At 31.1% G+C, this 19,919-nt stretch overlaps 1 protein-coding gene across 3 annotated transcripts in view; it reads left to right on the forward strand.

The window, feature by feature from the left end:
• Window positions 1-19,919, forward strand: part of LOC130673194 (uncharacterized) — a 209,161-nt gene that overhangs the window by 46,748 nt on the left and 142,494 nt on the right. For all 3 annotated transcript variants that reach the window (XM_057478138.1, XM_057478137.1, XM_057478139.1), the window contains exon 2: window positions 1,113-1,192. In XM_057478138.1, the coding sequence (XP_057334121.1) occupies window positions 1,113-1,192 (80 nt within the window). The remainder of the gene's footprint in view (window positions 1-1,112; window positions 1,193-19,919) is intronic.

A 19,919-nucleotide genomic window follows, 5' to 3' on the forward strand; every position in this document is an offset into this window, starting at 1 on the left:
ACTTTTTTTATTACGGTCAGTGATAATTACTTTTTTCTCTCACTTTTAATACTACGTACATAAAAAATTTTATTTACTTGCTATAAAAAATGAAATTATCGAGAGAAAGATAATTAAGAATAATGCGGGTTTCGTTTTTTTACTTTTCTTTTTTATTTTATTGTATACATTATGTTCGAGACTTCTCATAGAGATTTATGTGCGATACTGAATTAATTAAATGCTCTTATCACTAATTGCAATGTCCCATCTTAAGATTAAAACAACCTTTTTATTTTTTAATTAAGAGAATAATAAAAATAACAATCAACTATTAACAAAATTTTTTTTTTAATTTTACTGTCAATAATTTTTTCAAAATTATCCCATTTCCATTCCACTTCCCAATTATTACCAAAAATATCTTCTGCCCATTTTCCTCCCTCCCAAATAAATACAGAAAAAAAAAATCCACCCACTAAATAAATTCCATATTTAATTCAAAAAATTTTCTATCACGCACGAGCCCTTTTGTTTCCCAGGCGATCATTTTCCTCAGCCTTTCATTACCCAAAATAGTTTTCCAAAATAAACACCCGTACAATATAACTTTTATTACTGTCACAAATAATCACACCCTCGATAAAACCTTAAACAAAATTTTCCCAACGAATATCAGACAGTTATCACCTGACATTTTTACCGAAAATTCGTCATGTATCACGCGATGCTTTCCACATATCCTCTCCCTTTTTTCTCTACTCAAAGGTGGTCCCGTAGTGATCGCAGCAGGAGCGTAGAGAATTTATATCGCGATTCGTAACAATACGAGACAGGCGAATGTCAAAATACTATATAACGTATTATACGAGTGCTTTTCTCCCTTATATGCTCTCCTTACTTCTCTCCCACTTGTTTATCTCTTTCCATTTACTTTTACACATCTACAAGGCTTTTATGCTTTCAGTTTCCATCCTTCTTGCAATATCTGTCTCTCTAACATGTATATGATGTTCAAATACTCTCTACATATATATACTAATACTACACTGCCTTCTCTGAAGAAGAATATTATATATCACCATACATATATAAATACAGTTATAAATATATTATATATATATTTTTTTCAGGATGCAGGAACGAGTGTATTGGATAGTAGGGAAGACCCTGCTGCTTTTGCTGCTGCTGCCCATTTTGCCCCTCGCTAACGGTGAGTCACTTTTTTGCTGCACAATATACCTTATTTACTGTACTATACTGTATACACAGATATATTATTTACTAGACTATATATATATTTAGTGGGTTGTATTTTGTTGGGACTGGGGGGACTGGGTAGCAAAGCCAAGCACATACGTTTGGTATAGGGTATAGGTGAGGGAATATAGGAGCGAGGCCACAACCCCTCGGCACAATACCGACGCGTACCGAGCATATAGACCGAGTTTAAGGGGGTGACGGGGGTTATGAAGGACCTCGGGGTGACGGGGGTGGCAGCCTGCCGAGTCGTGGCTGCCAGGGGCAACGGGAAAAGGGGGGTACCAATGCGCCGTGGTCGACGTCTCTCGCGTTGTCTCGCATACACACAGGCACGAGGATGAAATTTTCGGGGTTGCGGGCACAAACGACGACAAGCCGGCAGCTAACCGAGGGAGCTACAAACTCTCTCTGCTCTGTTATGTATAGGCGCTGGATCCTGCTCCTACTGCTGATGCTGATGCTGCTCTAGTCTGCTCTGGTTTAAGCGACTAGTTTGTGGACTATGGCAGCTATGTTCTTCATATATATATATATAGGTATAGGGGGTAAAGTTGTAGTGGATTCTGTCATCACGGCCTTTATGCTACCCACGTGGGTCATACCCAAACATTCCTCTAGAAATTAGTACTAGAGTGAATTTTACATTTTTATGGTTTATTAAATTCTTTATTATTAATTTTTTTTCCTCGGCTTCTGCTCAAATATTTATTTATTTATTAATTAATTAAATTTTCTGTTGATTATTTATTGGGCAAGTTCTGATAAAAGTTCGGCGTGGGAATGAAAAAAAATATTTAGCTTAAATTTATTGACACTTGGAAGAAAAATATAAAGTTGGCTGAGGCTGAAGAAGTGGGTGATTAAATTTAGTTTAGACAGTATAAAGAAGAGTAAGAGGGAAGAAATGGAAGTGGCGATGGAGGTGGGGGTGGAGAAAGGTCTAGGTTTTTTTAGAGACTAGCAGAATTTGCTTTGGGTCGTATTTATTTTACCTTTTTTATTTACACCAACTCGAGCGGTTGAAAGAGTGAGTAGACGAGGGTGTGGAGCCCGTTCGGGTGGGTGTGTTTCGGTCCTGCAACCACAAGAGACACGTGCACCCTCATCCAAACCTCTTATCTCATCCGGCGTTTTCTTTTAGACCGCATCCACTCCGCCCGCTTAGCCCAAGATTTCATTCATTTCGCTCTTCCATTCACACGTCCATTCATTTTGTCTGTGCACTTACCTGCCGTTTTTATTAAATTCACTGTCGAGTGCTATCAATTTTTGTTTTCATGTTTTTTTATCTTAATGTCAAGTAAAAATTATTTATTTTTTATTTTTTTTTAATTACAGAGTAAAAAAATTAATTTTCGAATGATCCTGAAGTTAGCAAACATCTAATAATTTTTGGATTTTTTTTTAGACGATAAAAAATTAAAAAAAATATATTTGAAAAAATTGCACCTGTAGTTTTTTAAATTTTCTTCATGTGCATATTTTTGTATTATTTTTTTGCAGTTGATTTATTGCAAAACGAAAATTCAAAAATTTTTAAATGTCTGCTAACTTCAGGATCATAATTTTCGATACTGAAGTTAACCGGCATCTAAAAATTTTTGAATTTTTTTTTCAATGATAAATTATAAAAAAAAAATATTTAAAAAATTGCACCTGTAGTTTTTTTAATTTTCTACATGCGCATATTTTTTTTTTTTTTTTTTCGCAATTTATTTGCTGAAAAAAAAATTCAAAAATTGTTAATTGTCTGCTAACTTCGGGTCATAATTTTAGAGGGCCCATTTTTCCCCCCTCAAATATTTCTTCGCTCATTACAATTAATTAATTTTTTTACCCGAAATTCAGTATAAAATTTTAATTTACTGCGATTCGGTTCCCTTACTAAATAAAAAAAAAGTAAAACTCACTAAAATTCTCCCCTGGTCGTTTGTAAATAACAAATTACAGTAAATAGAAAAGTTTTAATGCAGTAGATAAACATAAATATATATAGAATTAGTGTATAGAATAAAATATTGAATATAATTCAGTAACAAAGAGTAAATCGATGTGAATAGACTATTCTCTATATTCTGAATGGTATTCAGTAGTACAACTATTACCTCTAGAAACATTTTCATGTCGGCTAAGAATCGTCGTATATACTAGGTCACCCCCGTAACTACAAGCTATTGGCCTCAAGATTTACGTTATTGGTTTCCGGTTTTTGTTCTCGTTTAAAGTTATCGGTGCTCTCCTTTCACAGAGATAAGTAGATCGTGCTAGACGGCGGTATCGCTGCCCCACAAGGGGATGAGTGAATAAAAGAATGAAAAAATAAAAATAAAATAAAACCAGTCAGCCAGCTAACAAAAAGAATACTAAGAAAAAAAATCTAAAAAGGGATGAGTGGGGTATAAAAGTGCACGAGCAGAGATGAGGGATAAGGGATAAGTTGAAGGATCGATTTGGGGATAACCTTTAGATCGAATAACTAAACGTCTCGGCACCTTGAATTTCTCACACGTTATTGCGGTGGTGGCTGTGCGGCTCTTATACATTTACCCCTACTGCTTTTACTGGTGATGTTCATGCTGATGCTGATGCTGATGCTGATGTTGTTTGTAACATTAAGCATAACCCGAAGAACGTCTCCCTTATTTGCCTGAAAGCCTTTGTAGCTTTCACGTATCGTCAGGGGTGACTACTCTCGGTGACCCCAAAGTCTAGATAGACGAGGAAAAATAAATAAAAAAAATAAAAAACAGAGTGTACGATGTAGATAGGCACATAATCTCCTTCCCCCAAGAGCCGATTTGTGTCCTGCAATGTCAAGCATAAACGCCGGCGATTTGTTTCGTGTCAAACAAATTTTATACAATCCATGATAATGCTCGTGAAAATTTTTCAAAACTACTCATTTTTTTTTTTACCAAATTTTTCTCCCTTTTTATTTCATACATTTTTTGACACTCAAGATTTAAAGGTTTCCTTGTAGATTTAGTCGACCAAATCAACTTAAAATTTTTTTTTTACACTTGAGTGCCCAGGAATTTTCGCAAATTTTTTTTTACTTTGGAGCCCGTTGTCGATAATTTTTTTCATCAAATTCGAAGAAATTAATTACTAATGAAAAAATAAACTATATAATTAAAATTAATTGGATAGACACTTGAGAGTAAAAAGTCTCTTAAAATAAAATAGTATCCGTTGAGTCGAATGGTAAAAAAAGCGTATAACAGATAAATTAAAATCGGTTCGTCGCGTTAATAGTGATGATAATGATAACAATATTAATCGTGAGCGTATTTACTGAGGCAAATTAATAACAGGTAATACTTTGTTGGATGCAGTAGCGCCAGTAGCTATGGAAGTATTAGCAGAGCGACTGGTACTATATTTCAATGAATCGTTTATTGCAATCGTATTCTCCCACACAGCATTGAATTAAACACGGAGCAAAGTTTGTTGTGTCGGTAGCACTGTAGTAACATATATTACATTATATATATATATGAGTGTGTGTGTATAATAAGTGCAGAATTAACGAATAGAAGGCCGGGGGCATATGGTTATGCTAGTGGGTTCTGCACAGCGGCTTCTTTGTGCTCCTGTTAGATGGACAATGCCTTTGAACTGCATAACAACTCAACCGATTAAATATAAATTACTCTTGCACATATATTTCTTTTTTATGTTTTTATTGTACACGCGTTCAAATGCTACAAATCTAATTATTATTTTATTCATACCATTATTAACTGCATTGTTTATTTTCATTCGAATTATTTTTTTTATTAACTTGAGAATTGCGGGTTCTGAGATCGAATCTCATTCGCGGTATTTTTTTTTTTTTTTTTAATAAAAATTTTTTAAATTAACAATTTAATTATTAATTATTATTTTAAATATTAAATTAAATTAATTGAATAGTAACTCTGTTGCTGCAGTGAAACCTGAGGTTCCAAGATCGAATCTCACAGTCGGTAAAATAATTTTTTTTTTTTTTAAACGTAAAAGTTTTTTGAATTAATATTTTAATTATTAATTAATATTTTTAATATCAAATTAATTTAGTGAATTAAATTAATTGAATAGTAATTCTGCTGTAGTGTAACCTGAGGTTCCAAGATCGAATCTCGCAGTCGGTAAAATAATTAATTTTTTTTTTAAACCTAAAAATTTTTTGAATTAATATTTTAATTATTAATTAATATTTTAAATATCAAATTAATTTAGTAGATTAAATTAATTGAATAACAATTTCGCTGCAGTGTAACCTGAGGTTCCAAAATCGAATCTCGCAGTCGGTAAAATAATTAAATTTTATTTTTAAACGTAAAAATTTTTTAAACTAATATATTAATTATTAATTAATCTTTTAAAAATCAAATTAATTTAGTAGATTAAATTAATTGAATAACAATTTCGCTGCAGTGTAACCTGAGGTTCCAAAATCGAATCTCGCAGTCGGTAAAATAATTAAATTTTATTTTTAAACGTAAAAATTTTTTAAACTAATATATTAATTATTAATTAATCTTTTAAAAATCAAATTAATTTAGTAGATTAAATTAATTGAATAACAATTTCGCTGCAGTGTAACCTGAGGTTCCAAGATCGAATCTCGCAGTCGGTAAAATAATTTTTTTTTTTTTTTTAAACGTAAAAAATTTTTTAATTAATATTTTAATTATTAATTAATATTTTAATTATCAAATTAATTTATTGAATTAAATTAACCGAATAGTAATTCTGCTGCAGTGTAACCTGAGGTTCCAAGATCGAATCTCGCAGTCGATAAAATAATTAATTTTTTTTTAAACGTAAAAATTTTTTAAATTGATATTTTAATTATTAATTAATATTTTAAATATCAAATTAGTTTAGTAAATTAAATTAATTGAATAGTAATTTTGCTGCAATGTAACCCGAGGTTCCAAGATCGAATCTCGCAGTCGGTAAAATAATTAATTTTTTTTTAAACGTAAAAATTTTTAATTAATTAATAAACAATATGTGTGAAGGTAAAAATAAATTGAAAAGCATATTTTTGTATGGATGGATTTCAATTAATTATTTTTAATGACAAAAAAAAAGTTTTTAGTATAGAATGTTTTTTTTTTTTTTTATTTGCCTTTTCGTGCATACTCTCATAGACAACTCGTTAAAAATTGCCGGTTGATTGCTTTATCCCGTGATTTTTCCCAGCTACCTCAGAGTTTCCCGGAAATGAATGAGGATGAGCAAGGGAACGGGAAAAGCCTCTCGGGAAATTTGGATCCTATGCTTCCGCCGGAAACTAGAGAATTGGCATGGAAATTGTGATTATCCTGAAAGGATAAAAAAAATTTTTTGTTTTTAAAACAAACTAAAATAATTATAAATAAAAGGGATTTTTTTTTTGTTTTTCCGACGCGTTAATTTTTAATATCGAATATTGGAGCCCCGTATGTTTGGAGTCTCTGTCTACTGTAAACATGAGCTATCCTCTAAATAGATAATTAGCTTGTTGAATAAACTAGATATTGCAGTATACGATTCTGTTCTTGCTTCCAGCATCAATTTGTTGTTGTTGCTATACTGCTTCTGTCTGCTACTTACCCGCGAGCATGAATAATATACGACGACAAAGACGAATACGTATATTTTATTATTAAATATGAGCATTAAAAAGTAATAGCTGCATAAACTTAAACTTTTAAACGAACTTGAAATAAAAAAAGAAATTTCTCTTCGAGTTATTTCAAATTATCGAGTTCATAATTTATTATTGATAACGAAAAGACTTTTAAAAATACATCAAATATTTACGTCATCCATTTTATTTAAAAGCTTTTTATTCAGTCGAATTAATACAAATTTTTTTTTTATGCAGTTCCTATAAATTTTTAAAATTCAAATTTCGCGCCCTAGAAAAATTATTAATTAAAAAGTAAAAATAGGGGAAGGGGGGGGGGGGCAAAACGAGATAGGCCGGCAAAATGGGATACCCTCAAAATTTCGTCAAAATTTTTTTTTCTCGAAAAACTTTCGAAAATGGTCAAAAATGACATCTAGTATCATTTTACACTATTAAAAGCGAAAAAAAAACATTTTTATATTTTTTGCGAAAAGTATAATATTGGCGCCAATTTCAAATTTTGAAAAGAAATAACAAGGAAAAACTTCTTTAAAAATATATTGAGAGTGAATTTTATTACTTACATCAATTTAGAAAGACATTATTACATCAATTCTATTCACTTGAAAAAAAAAAACAAATTTACTTTTTTTTGGGGTATCCCATTTTGCCCGCAGAAAATAAAAATTTTTTTTCTAATGGCAGTCTAAAATTCGTTATATTTATTTCAAATAGAATCAAAATGAAGCCAATTTACGATATTTAGGTCCCTAAAAACTAAATTTTTCTTTAAGTATCCCATTTCCCCCCCCCCTACCCCTATAAATGATTTTTTTTTAATTTTCCTGATAAATTTGGAAAAGTTACAATCTATAAAACAAAAAATAAATTTGATTGATCAAATATAAATAATTCATCGATTTCAATTGCGAGGCGGGAAAAATTGACTATTTCGAAATTAATATCCTAAGATGTTACGTGTATCGTGATAATTAATTGTCATTGAGGTAAAGGACGATAATTCATTTGTCAGACAAGTGAATACAATCTCAGGAAATCCTGTGTAGTTCTAATGACATTCCCCGACAATGAGAAGACTAAGTACAGATTTTAATAGGGTCTCTCGTCTCTCCTCTATACATATAAATGTATATATACAGTTGACCTTTCATCTCCCTATCATCCACATCATAGGATACTATACATTCATTTATAACCATACAATAAAATATATATATATATATCTACTGGGATATTTGACATCTAGAGACAGCCACGTGTCCTCACAATCGCACATTGTATATAACTTACAATCGAGTAGCTCTTCTCTGGTACATTACCTCGATAAAATTTCAACACCCGGAAATATCATTTCCTTACTGTGCCATATATGTATACAGTTCCTACCCCTGACTCAACCTCCTGTTTTCTCCATAGAATAAATTATACACCGTTTCTTTTTTTTATTTTAAAATTTAAAAAAAAAGTAAATAAATCTTGAATAGTGTTGGCATACTTTCACTCGGTTTACCCGGGCCTTCAGCTGAATTTAAACTAGAATATATGAGTCATCTGGCTCATTTTTCGTGACACAACTTCTCTCAGTACTACGTATGCACTTTTTTTTAGTTCATGTGATATGTAAGGTGTCGAAAAAAAATAGATAAAAAAAATTAGAGTGGAAAATAAAGAAAAAAAAGGAAATAAAAATAAAAAAACCCCGAGCTAGAGCCGTGAGATGCCTTTGGGATAGTGGAAGGAACGGACGTGGATACGGCAATGCTACGACGAACACAAGGGCCGTTGGGACGTCGACAGAATCGCTAATATCATCCTCATCCCAGTCTTCTGCTATTCTCTATGTTCCTCCATATATAGATATAGATATAGGTATACAGATATATATGGATATATACTGGAGTACAAACAGTCGGTTGGTGAGAATACTGTACACGTAACGGGAAAAGCAACCGATCCATGTGGAAATGAGAGACGACTTGGAGATGATGGACAAGACAACGAAAATGCTAATTCGAACTGAATTTACACTGAAATTGATTTCTCCTTGTATTATTATCACTAAATGTATGTATATATATACTAAAGTCAATTGCTTTGTTCTTAATCAACACACTGAGAGAAAAGTGCTTAGTAACCTGAACTATTCAGCGACAGATATAAAAATATAGTCTCCTTAACCAATTTTTATTGTTACTGGAACTATATACTAGTGTGAATCAGCACGAAAAAATAGTTACATTAACTAAACTTAAGAAACTATTTTTGCCTCATTATGGTCACTACAAAACTTCAATCTTTTTAAATCAAGACTTAGTAGTGAACACAATATTACCTTTATCATTGGGCTGATTAACATAATATAGATACAGTAACTATGTTAGCTTAGTGACTGTATGATAGTTGGTAGAAATAATTTTAATAGTTGACTCAACTAAGAGTTTAGTCGTCGTCTCATAGAACTGCATTTATTTAGTTTCTTTTAATACTGACAAAAGTATCAACCGTACTATTTCATCTTAGTTGTCTAAACAACCAATTTCCAGTTAATTTAATAATTATAGAATATTTCTGCTGACTAATAATCGACTGTAAAAAAAAATTCAAAGGAGAATATAGTTATGGATATCCTTAATATTTAGTTTCCCTGGCTATAAATTCCGATCCTAATGCCAAAAGTGCGTACTGCAAAATATACGCCTTATTGGGTCTGCTGAGCCAAAGAAGCGTATCAAACATTTTTTTTGCTTATCAATTCCGAATTGTTAAAAATGTGAAGATCGATTAAAAAAGTGAAAAAAAATTTTTTTTTATACCAAAAGGGCGTGTAAAAATTTTTTGTTGTCAATCAATTCGGAATTATTTATTAAAATGAAAATCAATCAAGATGATATATATCTTTTCTCCCAATAAATTTTCCTTTTAGCTTAAACAACTTTTTTTTTTTTTTTTTTTGGCTGAAGCATACAAAAATTCTCGCGTTAAAAAAATAGTAATTATTCTGACAAAATTTATTTTCTTCAAACTAAAAAATGCAATTGTTACTAAAAACTAACATATCTTGCTACAAAAAATATCTCCTATATTGAGAAATTAAAACTCTTTAAATAAGTAAAAATTTTTCGATTTAAGCGTGGGAATATGTTGACTTGAAAAAAAATATTTCGATTCGAGATAAAAATTCAAGATAAATTTTTACTTGTTACAGAAGTTTTTATTTCTTAATATTAGATATTTTTTTGAAGTAAGATGTATTAGTTTTTTGTAGCAATCTGCACTTTTTTGTTTAAAGAAAATAAAATTTCTCTCAATGAGTACTATTATTTAGCGGAAGAACTTTTCATGCTCCAACCAAAACAGAATAGTTGCTTAAACTAAGGGATAAATTTCTTGGGAGAAAAGATATATATGGAGGAGAGGGAAGTCATCAGAGCAAGGCAACAGCATTGGGAGTAGTTCGGTGCTCGCCACTAGATCGCGCCCACTTTTTGTAGTGTCCCTGGTAAGAAACTTATTTCAGAAGTATTATATTCCAAGCTTGAGAACAATTCTGGCATCAGTACTTCTCTGTTATTAGACAGAGTGACTAGTATTATTTTTGATTGTAATATAGGATGTGCTAAATTACATTATAACATTAATGTTTAACGTTAATGTTTCCTAAAATAATTTTTGTAATAATAGAAAAACATCAAGTATATTTAATGAAATAGAAAAAAAAAATTTCTGTATTTATCACATAAATGTTGGCTATTAAAGAAAAAAGAATTCAGTAACAATGAAACAAAATTCGCACTACAGATCACTAAATAATTTTGTTTCTTGCAATACTAAATTATGGCAATGGTAACTATGAATGTTTAGTTACAATAAGTCAAATTAGTACATTCGCAGAAAGTTCGATTTTCTAGTGTGTACATCTAGACACAAATACTTATTGCTACTATTATAAATGATCTGAAGAACTAAGTGTACATTATTAACATCACAATAATCTTAATATTTATTAGACTAAGAATAAATTGCTTGCTACAATATAAGTTATAGTTACGTTAACTTTAAACTGATAGTAATAAAAACTTTCCCTAAAGTAGTTATGTTCATTATTGCTATCTTAGTATATGTAACTAAAAATAGTAAGAACGACTATGTAGTCGTAGAGCACTTTACTGTGGCGTATTAGTTACTGAAACTGACTTCAATAGCTGAGTCGTCTGTGAACTACGATTCCTTAGTTCAGAAAACCGTTTTTTTCTCTCAGTGCATACATAACGTCCCATTATAGATTTTTAGGTTAACCGACCAAACTCTGCTGCTTATAAATCTTGAATAACTTTTTATCTGACGTCACATTCAATTAACTCGAGTTAATTTTACAAGTCTTGCGGCGAAAAATAGCCTGGCCTCACTTGCCATTTTTAGTCCTTCCTCATTACCCCAATATCCGGTCGATTTAAAATTATAAATTTTTTTTCGTCCCTACTAAAGTGAACCTTTTAAAATATCCAACAATTATTTGATTAAATTAATTTTTTCATTGCCAAAAAATTGAATCTGCTTTTACAAAAAATGTGAGGTTAACTTTCTCGATATCGTCCATTTTTAAATTTAATTTATTTTATTAAATTGATCGCAAGCCCACTTGCCAATTTCAGTTCCCTCTGGCATTCGTAATATTCGCCTGATTTTTTATATTTTATTTTTTTCCATCACTCCCAAAGTGAATGATTTTAAAAATCCTACAATTTATTTACAACATAAATTTTTTCCACGTCGAAAAATTGGATCAGCTTTCATAAAAAAATTCGAGCTTCGAATTCCGTCGATTCAATTCGGGTAAAATTTTTTTCAGGATTTAGTAAATAAAAAAAATTGATTTAATATTTTCATTGTTGATAATAAAAAAATTTCTCACGAAATATGTCAAGTACATATATATATATAATTTTATTATATAGAATCAACTGGTATGTTTGCACTTGAATGAATAAAAGTGACAATAGATATAGGGAGATCTCAATACAAGTATTATTGTTAGTGTTGTATCTTTGTTCTTGATCTAGGCTGCCATAAATCTCGTAGATTGACATTTTCATTGACAGGCAACTTCGCGAGCGATGGTACCCTTCCATTTGTGCCATTGACTTGTCGTGTATTAACTATCACTGTACGTACAAATGTCAGCTAAAGAGAGAACGAGAGAGGGGGGGGGGGAGAGTAATAAAAAAGAGTTAAAGAATAAATAAAAGAAAAAAGTCAAACGATTAGCCTGATAGGCGTGTAACCAAGTTAGCCTGGCGTTCTCTCGATTCAACAACTAGACTAAGGAATAAGACAAACGAATAAGACGCTCGTGCAAAGTCCCAAGATGATAAAGTAAAGAGTTTAAATAAAAGTAAAAAAACAAACCGACTAACAAAAGAGCAGGCAACTAAACTAAAGGAGTTAAGATCATCCATAAAGAACCGCTCTTACGCAGAGGGTGGTCTTTGTCTTTTTGAATTGCGAGTAATTATCTCATTAGCTGTGGGTATGTTTCGTAGAAGATGATAAATACCACCGATTATTTAATGTCAACCCGTCATTCAAGTTCATTAGAAACATAAAACCTTCGATATTATTTATAAAAATTCATTTTTATTATTTTGAGCCGTGAAAAATTCGATAAATCAATCGGAAATGTTTAAAAAAAAGTATTTATTTTAAAAACGCGCAGAAGAAGACGAAGAAAGCAAATAAACTGGCTTTTAAAAGCTATTTTTTATAACTGACAAATATGTCAAAAGTTCAAACGGTAACTTGCTATTGAACTTACGGCCTTGAAAAAAAATATATATAAAATTTTCGCTTGTGATCGTGTGTCATGCAAGTAAAAAATGTCACCTAAAAGTCTTTGTACACAGATGCGCCATTTGCGCCGAGACAATTGTATAGAAAGCATACATATATTTTTCTTTCTTTTAGTTTAAACATTTACACATATATGTATATATATATGTATAAATCCCAGTTATTTTTACTGCACAAAAACGACGCGTGGCACATTAAAGTAGGAAAACTTGGTGCCTTTCTTTCCATTATTTCTTTCATTTCATTTCTTTCTTGTCAGCCCTCTGTATCTGGTCCTATTTAAATATATATACTAATATAACAATTGTAGATCGTAGTATAGAACGTTTACTGTACACTGAAAAATATATATATATATATAAATCCACAGAAGCGACGTGGGAACAATGCGGGTATGGACACTGTCATTCACCCAATTGATTAATTACAGAGTATCTATTTCATCCCGATTAACCCTCCATTTCAATTCATTGTTCCCTCAGCTAGCGGGAAAAAAGCTGTATATATATATATATATATATAAATACGATAAATTAAAATAAAAAAATGTAATAAATAAAGTTAAGTAAATAATGACAATGATAATAATAGAAATCGGTAATTTATCTAACGGGCCATTCAACAAAATGGTAATTTTTTTTTTTATCGTATTTTTTTGCGCAACTGAAAAAGCTGAGAGGGAGAAGTAGTCAATTCACCGCTAAGTGGATATTCCCCCTGTCTATATTTTTTTTTGTCCACCCCCTCAATAACGATTTTGTCGGGTTACTTTGGGGCTAAATAATGGAACGTCGGAACTGTCGATCGCTCGTTTCGTTTCGCCACTTTTGTCTCGCCCACACTTTTTATTTATTTACATTTTATATATTCTAACGTCCATTTTCTTGGTTATTGCTCTGATAAATAATTTAACAGACTATTTTTATCGTTTATTGGTTTCGAATTTGTAGTGAGCTAAATTACAAATAACAACTCTCTATCTAAACACGAAAGGGTTATTTCCAAGTCTACGACTGTGTAAAATACAATTTTATTTTTAGTTAACAATATAGGCGAAAGATTTTTACGAGGCTTATCATTTACGTCTGGGTTCTGCGAAGCGATTCAATTACTCGCTAGCCGGCTTATCGATTAGGTAGTAAAAGTATCCAGGTGCGATACTCGTATTCGTTTTACTTCTATTCCTCTGGATTCCTCTTCTTACTCTTTTTCCTTCTCTTTCTATCCCCTATTCTTCTTCCTTGTCTCTTAATTTTTCTTCCGCGTACATTTTCTCGTACATTTACACGGGAAACGATGTTGCTTACTCACTTACACCTTTCAGGATCCCCATGTAGACCCTTACGTGTACACATATAATGTATATGGACTGCTAGGTACTTTTATCGTTTATAAACTGCCTCGATCGTTGGTTCGCTCGCTCATTCGTTCCTTCGTCGTTCTAGTGTAGTCAACTCTAACTGATCGCATCAACAAACGTAACTGTCAGCTTTTCAATAAACTTTATCGTCATACTAACTTATGTTTACCACTTTTTTTTTTTTTTTTTTTAATACCAAATTATCGATTTTTTACTTTTTTTACCCCTATTCCAACTTTATTTTACATATTGCTCGTAACGAAAAATGATAAATAACTTTTTTAACTACGAAATATCAAATATACTAGTTTTCTATCAAAATTCATTGCAAACGGAGTTAAAAAAAAATCCAAATACCACCGACGGTATTCGATCCGCGTCCCTTAGGATTACATGACGTACTGGGCTTCTATTTGTTTAGCTGCAACAATTCATGTAAAATTCAATTGTTTGTTGATTAAAAAAAATTAGTATTCAAATTTTTTAGATAATAAAAAAAATTACTGTGTATATTTTTAGTCTATTTCAATAAATAGATTATAAAATTTATGAAAATAAATTTTCACTGAAAAATTTAATACAAATATTGGTTAGTAAAAAGAAAAAGAATTTTCTGAATACTGGAATAAAATCCGCGTCTCTGAGGATTAAGTCACGATTTGTCATATTTGTAAAATAAAATTAATATTTAACGATTTATTAATTTCCGCTGGCTAAACAGACATTGAAACTCGCGATTCCAATATCTAGGTGCTAAAAAAAAAGAAAAATTAATATTCAAATTTTTCATTTAATATTTAAACAATCGTTTGCAAAATAAAATAAAATCTTGTCCAAATACCGGTGACGGGATTCGATCCGCGTCCCTCAGGATTACGCGACGCACTACGCTATGATTTATTTTACTTAAAAAAATAAACCCCATATTTAACGATTAAATATTTAAGTTTTTTGTTTATGAAATACAGAAATGTTTATTTATTATTTATTTATTTTTTTTTACTATTTCATAATTAATTCATTATCTTTATTAAATTTTTTTTCACATAAATATCCGGTTTACGCATTGACAAATTTTAAAAACATTCGCCGCTGAAAAGTTTCGTTAGCAAACTTTTATTATTATTTTTTTTTATGGATATTTTTTATCCGCATGTAAATAGTCTCGGTTTTATTTTCATACTTTTGTAACAATGGATCATATATCGAAATTTCTGTGCTGTAAATATAAAAAAAGTAAGTTTAGTAAAAAATACGAGTAAAAAAATGAAACAAAGTTTAAATCGGTTTTTATTATTATTTTTTATGTGAAAGTTCAAATACACGAACACAAGCCGATTAATGTAGAAATATATTGTAATCCTCGTGAATATTTCGTCTGTTTGTCTCGCGTTAAATATCCTCCGAGTTGTTTTTCTGTCCGTCTCTTTGTTTGCTCGCGAGCGCACTTAGGGAGGCTGAGATGAAGGGAGGAGATGAAGTAAAGGTAGAAATAGAAGTAGAAGTAGAAGAAGAAGAAGGTGGAGGTGGGTGTGGGTGTGCTGGTGGTGGTTGTGGTGGACGGTGTGTAGAAACTTATTGAGTATCCACCGCATCAGCTACGAAAACTAGACCGAGAAGAAAAGCAAAAGAACCGAGAGACCACGAAATCCTTTTCATCGATTATCCCCATGATACTGTCCTCGCCACGGTTAACCCACCTCTTGTCACCTCATTTTTCAATGTAATAAAAAACAAAAGAATGTTATTTATTGGCTCTGACAAACACTTTTGGGACTCTTGCGTTCTTGGGGAATTTCATAGTATATAGTTCTCTTAAGTACCGGATAAATCTTAAAATGTTTCCTTCTAAAACTATAAGAAAGTTATTAGATTCAATAAATCACCCGGTTTCTTTTTGTTTTTATCATTACAACTTTTTTTTTAATTCTTGTAGTTTTAAAAAAATAAATTATCGGTAATTAAAAAAAAAATAATCATCTAAAATTTACTGTGAAAAATTTCGGTGTAAAAATCGAACTTTACACGGCAGTGGAGTCTGAAATTCTCTCGGTGTTAATTTTCCATCCGTGTAATTTTTTACACCATTTCGTAGTACTCATAATTTTGATCAATGAACAAAAAAACGATCATTGAATATTTTTATAATTAATTTTCTTAACGCAAAATTATCACTTGGTGTAAAAATTTTAAATTCACCGCCTAAATTTAACACCGAATGTCGTGTAATTTTCACAGAAAAATTTTTTACAGCGTACAGGGAAAAAAAAATTCCATTACTTAAAAGTCTATAAAACTTTTATGAAAGAAATAAAAAAGTTTCTTATAAATGTTAAATTATATAAACACTGAGAATAATTGAAAGAAAAATTTTTATCAATTCCATAAAATATTTAGAGTTAAATAAAATTTATTCGGTCTATTTAATTCAATAAAAGGCAATTTTCCACTTTAAGAAATGTCTTTTATCCAAGTAAAAATGCTAATCTATTTGTTGTCAGTATCCCATTTTGTTTCATCTCAGTATCGTATCATTTATTTTTTTTCTTTTTCTGAAAACAAAAAAAAAAAAAAAACCAAGTGAACAAAGACTTTAGCATCAGAAACGTATTTGGTTCGTTTCAGCGCACTCGGCATCGTTTCCTGCCATATACGGAAACGCGATTGGACTCTTCGGTCCTCGTGTTAAACTAATGGGCCTCATAAATATCGGAACAAGGCCCTATATCTAAACAGAAAATGTGCCTCGCTTCTCTTTCCTCTATTATTTTTTTCCTCTTTTTTTTTTTTCATTAAACCTTAGCCTTTTTTGTTACCGACAAACGTCAATCGATTTCTCACGAACAAAACTAACGCCAAAAAAATAAGCCCAACAAAACACTACATGATAAATACACACACACACACACACACACACTCTTTACAATTCCCGTTTAAATTTAATTTTATTTTTCATGAGTTGCTAAATTCTGAATAAACGATTCCCCAAACCGAAACCGCAAACGACAGCCAACACATTCTTTTCTCATGATCTCAGGATCAAATTCTAAAAAATATACAGCTCATCTACCAAAGTCACTCTTCTTCCCTCATCCCTCTCGTCTCTTAACTTCTCCACTGTCCCTCTCTTGAGGCCACTAGTGAAATTCTCATGATGATTAAGGAGAATAAAAATAATAAAGAGTAGATGTCGTCTCAAAATGAAACGGAATGCCCTTCGGAATCTGAAAACCCTCCGACAGTTAACCAATAAAAGGAGTAAAAAAAAGTAAAAAAAACTAAATAGTTATCATTTTATTTGGAGTTTATTTTCTTGTTCATCTCCAAGAGGAAGCGCCACCCGAACTAAACCGACTCGAGTTATTTTTTCGAGTACTTTTCTAGTGGACTGTCTGTCTATCTCCGTACAATCAACGATATATACCGGTCTTTCAGCTCTTCTCTCACATGCCACGACGCCTCAACTTGTATCCACTACAGTAGATTCTTTTAAATTTAAACTTATTTTATCTCTACAACAACTTTCTCTTTTCATAGCTATCTACTCGGACTCTTACCCTCTAGCTCCCCTTGGACGTTAATTTCCGCTTTTCAACCCCAACTTCCTGGCCTAGAATCCACTCCTTACCGAACCCAAGTGCCATCTTCTTTTTTAAAAAATAATAATAATAACAAAGTCTATTCTTATTAAATTTATAAATTTACTCGATATTTATTCTAATTTGCACCGGAATTTTTCCCGCCGTTCTTGAAAAAAATATAAATCAATTTTCTGTTTTTATTCAATCTATAGAACATTCGGATCTTGACTCGAGAGTTAAGTTATTAAATATAATTTTTTATCGAGTTCAGAATCTTGGAGTTAATTTCGTCAAGTCACTTAAGAACCGCTAACATTCCCCCGAGTAAGGAATTAATAGTTTTAGCTGAGCAAAAGCTAAGTATTTACAAGCAAGTGAACGAGTCCCGCGAGTAAAGCATCTGGTAAATAAATATACAGATATATATATATATATATTTGTGTCTGTATTGAGGAAGGTGTGGTTGGGATTCCGTGGAAGCAGAGTCTTCTTCCATATCTTGTTCATCTAGTTTTATACTGGAGACATCTCTGGTAAAGATTGTCCGAGGTTGTACGTGGCGGCGGTTCTGCCCTGAATTCTCCCCGCGGGATGTAATTAATAGCTCAAGGGACACACTGTAGTTGTGTGATAGTTGTTCTGGTAGTAGTATCTTGAAAGACAAATCGTCCCGACACGCCAAATGCTCTTAACCCTTTTAGACAACTAGTTTGTAGGACTCGCGTCACGCAAACAATCATTTTTTTTTTATGTAATTACATTTTGTTTCTCATTAATTATTTTCATTGCGACAATTTTTTACGGTTTATGAATCGTCAATTTGTCGAACTTCTTATAAAATTTACCTGAATTTACCTGAAAATTAATAATTTATGTAATTTGACTCTAAGGGTGACTTAAGAAGTAGTTAGGGGTGTCCTACACGCAGAGAATTTTTGAGTAAAAATTACCTATAAAATTTTGTACTGTAAGGACATCTAGCCAGTAACTAAATTTTTACCATGTTGTTAGTAGAAATTGCACTTCATTTACATGTTATCAAGTACACTGAAAAAAAGATTTATTTGAGCCAAAGATATCGTATATTTGAGTAGTTTAATTGTGTGAAATAAGTGATTTATTTGTGGTAAAGAAATCATCCAATTGCTACAAATAAATAAGGGCTTCAAATATATGTATAGTATCGCCAAATTTTAGGTTATTTGTCACAAATTTAATATCTTTACCACAAATATATCAATTACTTACCACAAATAAATTATATGTTTCCGTCAAAGTATAAAATTATTTGAATCAACTGTCATATTGTGTTGTACCAAATATATTTATTTGTCATTAAGAAATATTCAAAAAAGCCACAAATAAATTGATTGATTTGGGACAAATATTTTTTTTTTCAGTGTTGTATATTTTACAACGCGTATGGGAAAAATTTACATATGTTCCACATGCCCTCACAGTATCATATTTTTTGGGTAATTTTTACTAAAAATTTCTCTGCGTGTACAATTTCCGGCTGACGCGAAACATTTCAGAAATCTAGGTCCAGTAGATTTTTCACTTCTCATTTCTTTTTTTTTTCATTTTCGATTCGCGAAAAACGTTCCGATCTTCAGGTACATCTTATAAAAAATTTAAATTCAAATTCTGAATTGGAGTTTTTGTAAATAAAAAATTTCATTGACTTTCTGTGGGTGAATTTTAAAATTAATTTTATTTTGAACTTTTGTTGATAAAGAAAAAAATAGTATTTACTATTAATATATTGAACTTTTGATAGCTCCTTGAGATTTATTCAATTGCGATGACTAAATTACAATCACGGCGAATTTCAAGTGATTCAATTGTTCCGTTTGAAAGATATGGGTCTCTAAAGCTAAGTAATTTTATCAAGGGTGAATACATATTATCATTTTATTTTTTATATTTTTTTTTTATTCTCAACTCCATCCCCGTTGGCATTCAAAATAAATGCAGCGATTGAATAAATTAAACCAGACCCAAAACTATGAAAAATTATCCGCGAAAATCTTGAGTTCGCTGGTAAAAAAAATAAAAATTAATAAACATAAAAGCAACATAAGAGAAAATATTAAACCGGAACATAGATAAAAGTCGTATTAAATCTCCGAGCACTTTATCAAAACCCTTAAGAATTTTTAAAAGCTCGTTGAAGTGTTGTAAAAGAAAAAAAAGGATATTACGGGATCTTTATATCTCTTATCTTCATTTAATGTCTAGTCGCTATCGAATCCAAACGAGC

This window comes from Microplitis mediator, chromosome 8 (assembly GCF_029852145.1).
Source record: "Microplitis mediator isolate UGA2020A chromosome 8, iyMicMedi2.1, whole genome shotgun sequence".
Classification (NCBI taxonomy): domain Eukaryota; kingdom Metazoa; phylum Arthropoda; class Insecta; order Hymenoptera; family Braconidae; genus Microplitis; species Microplitis mediator.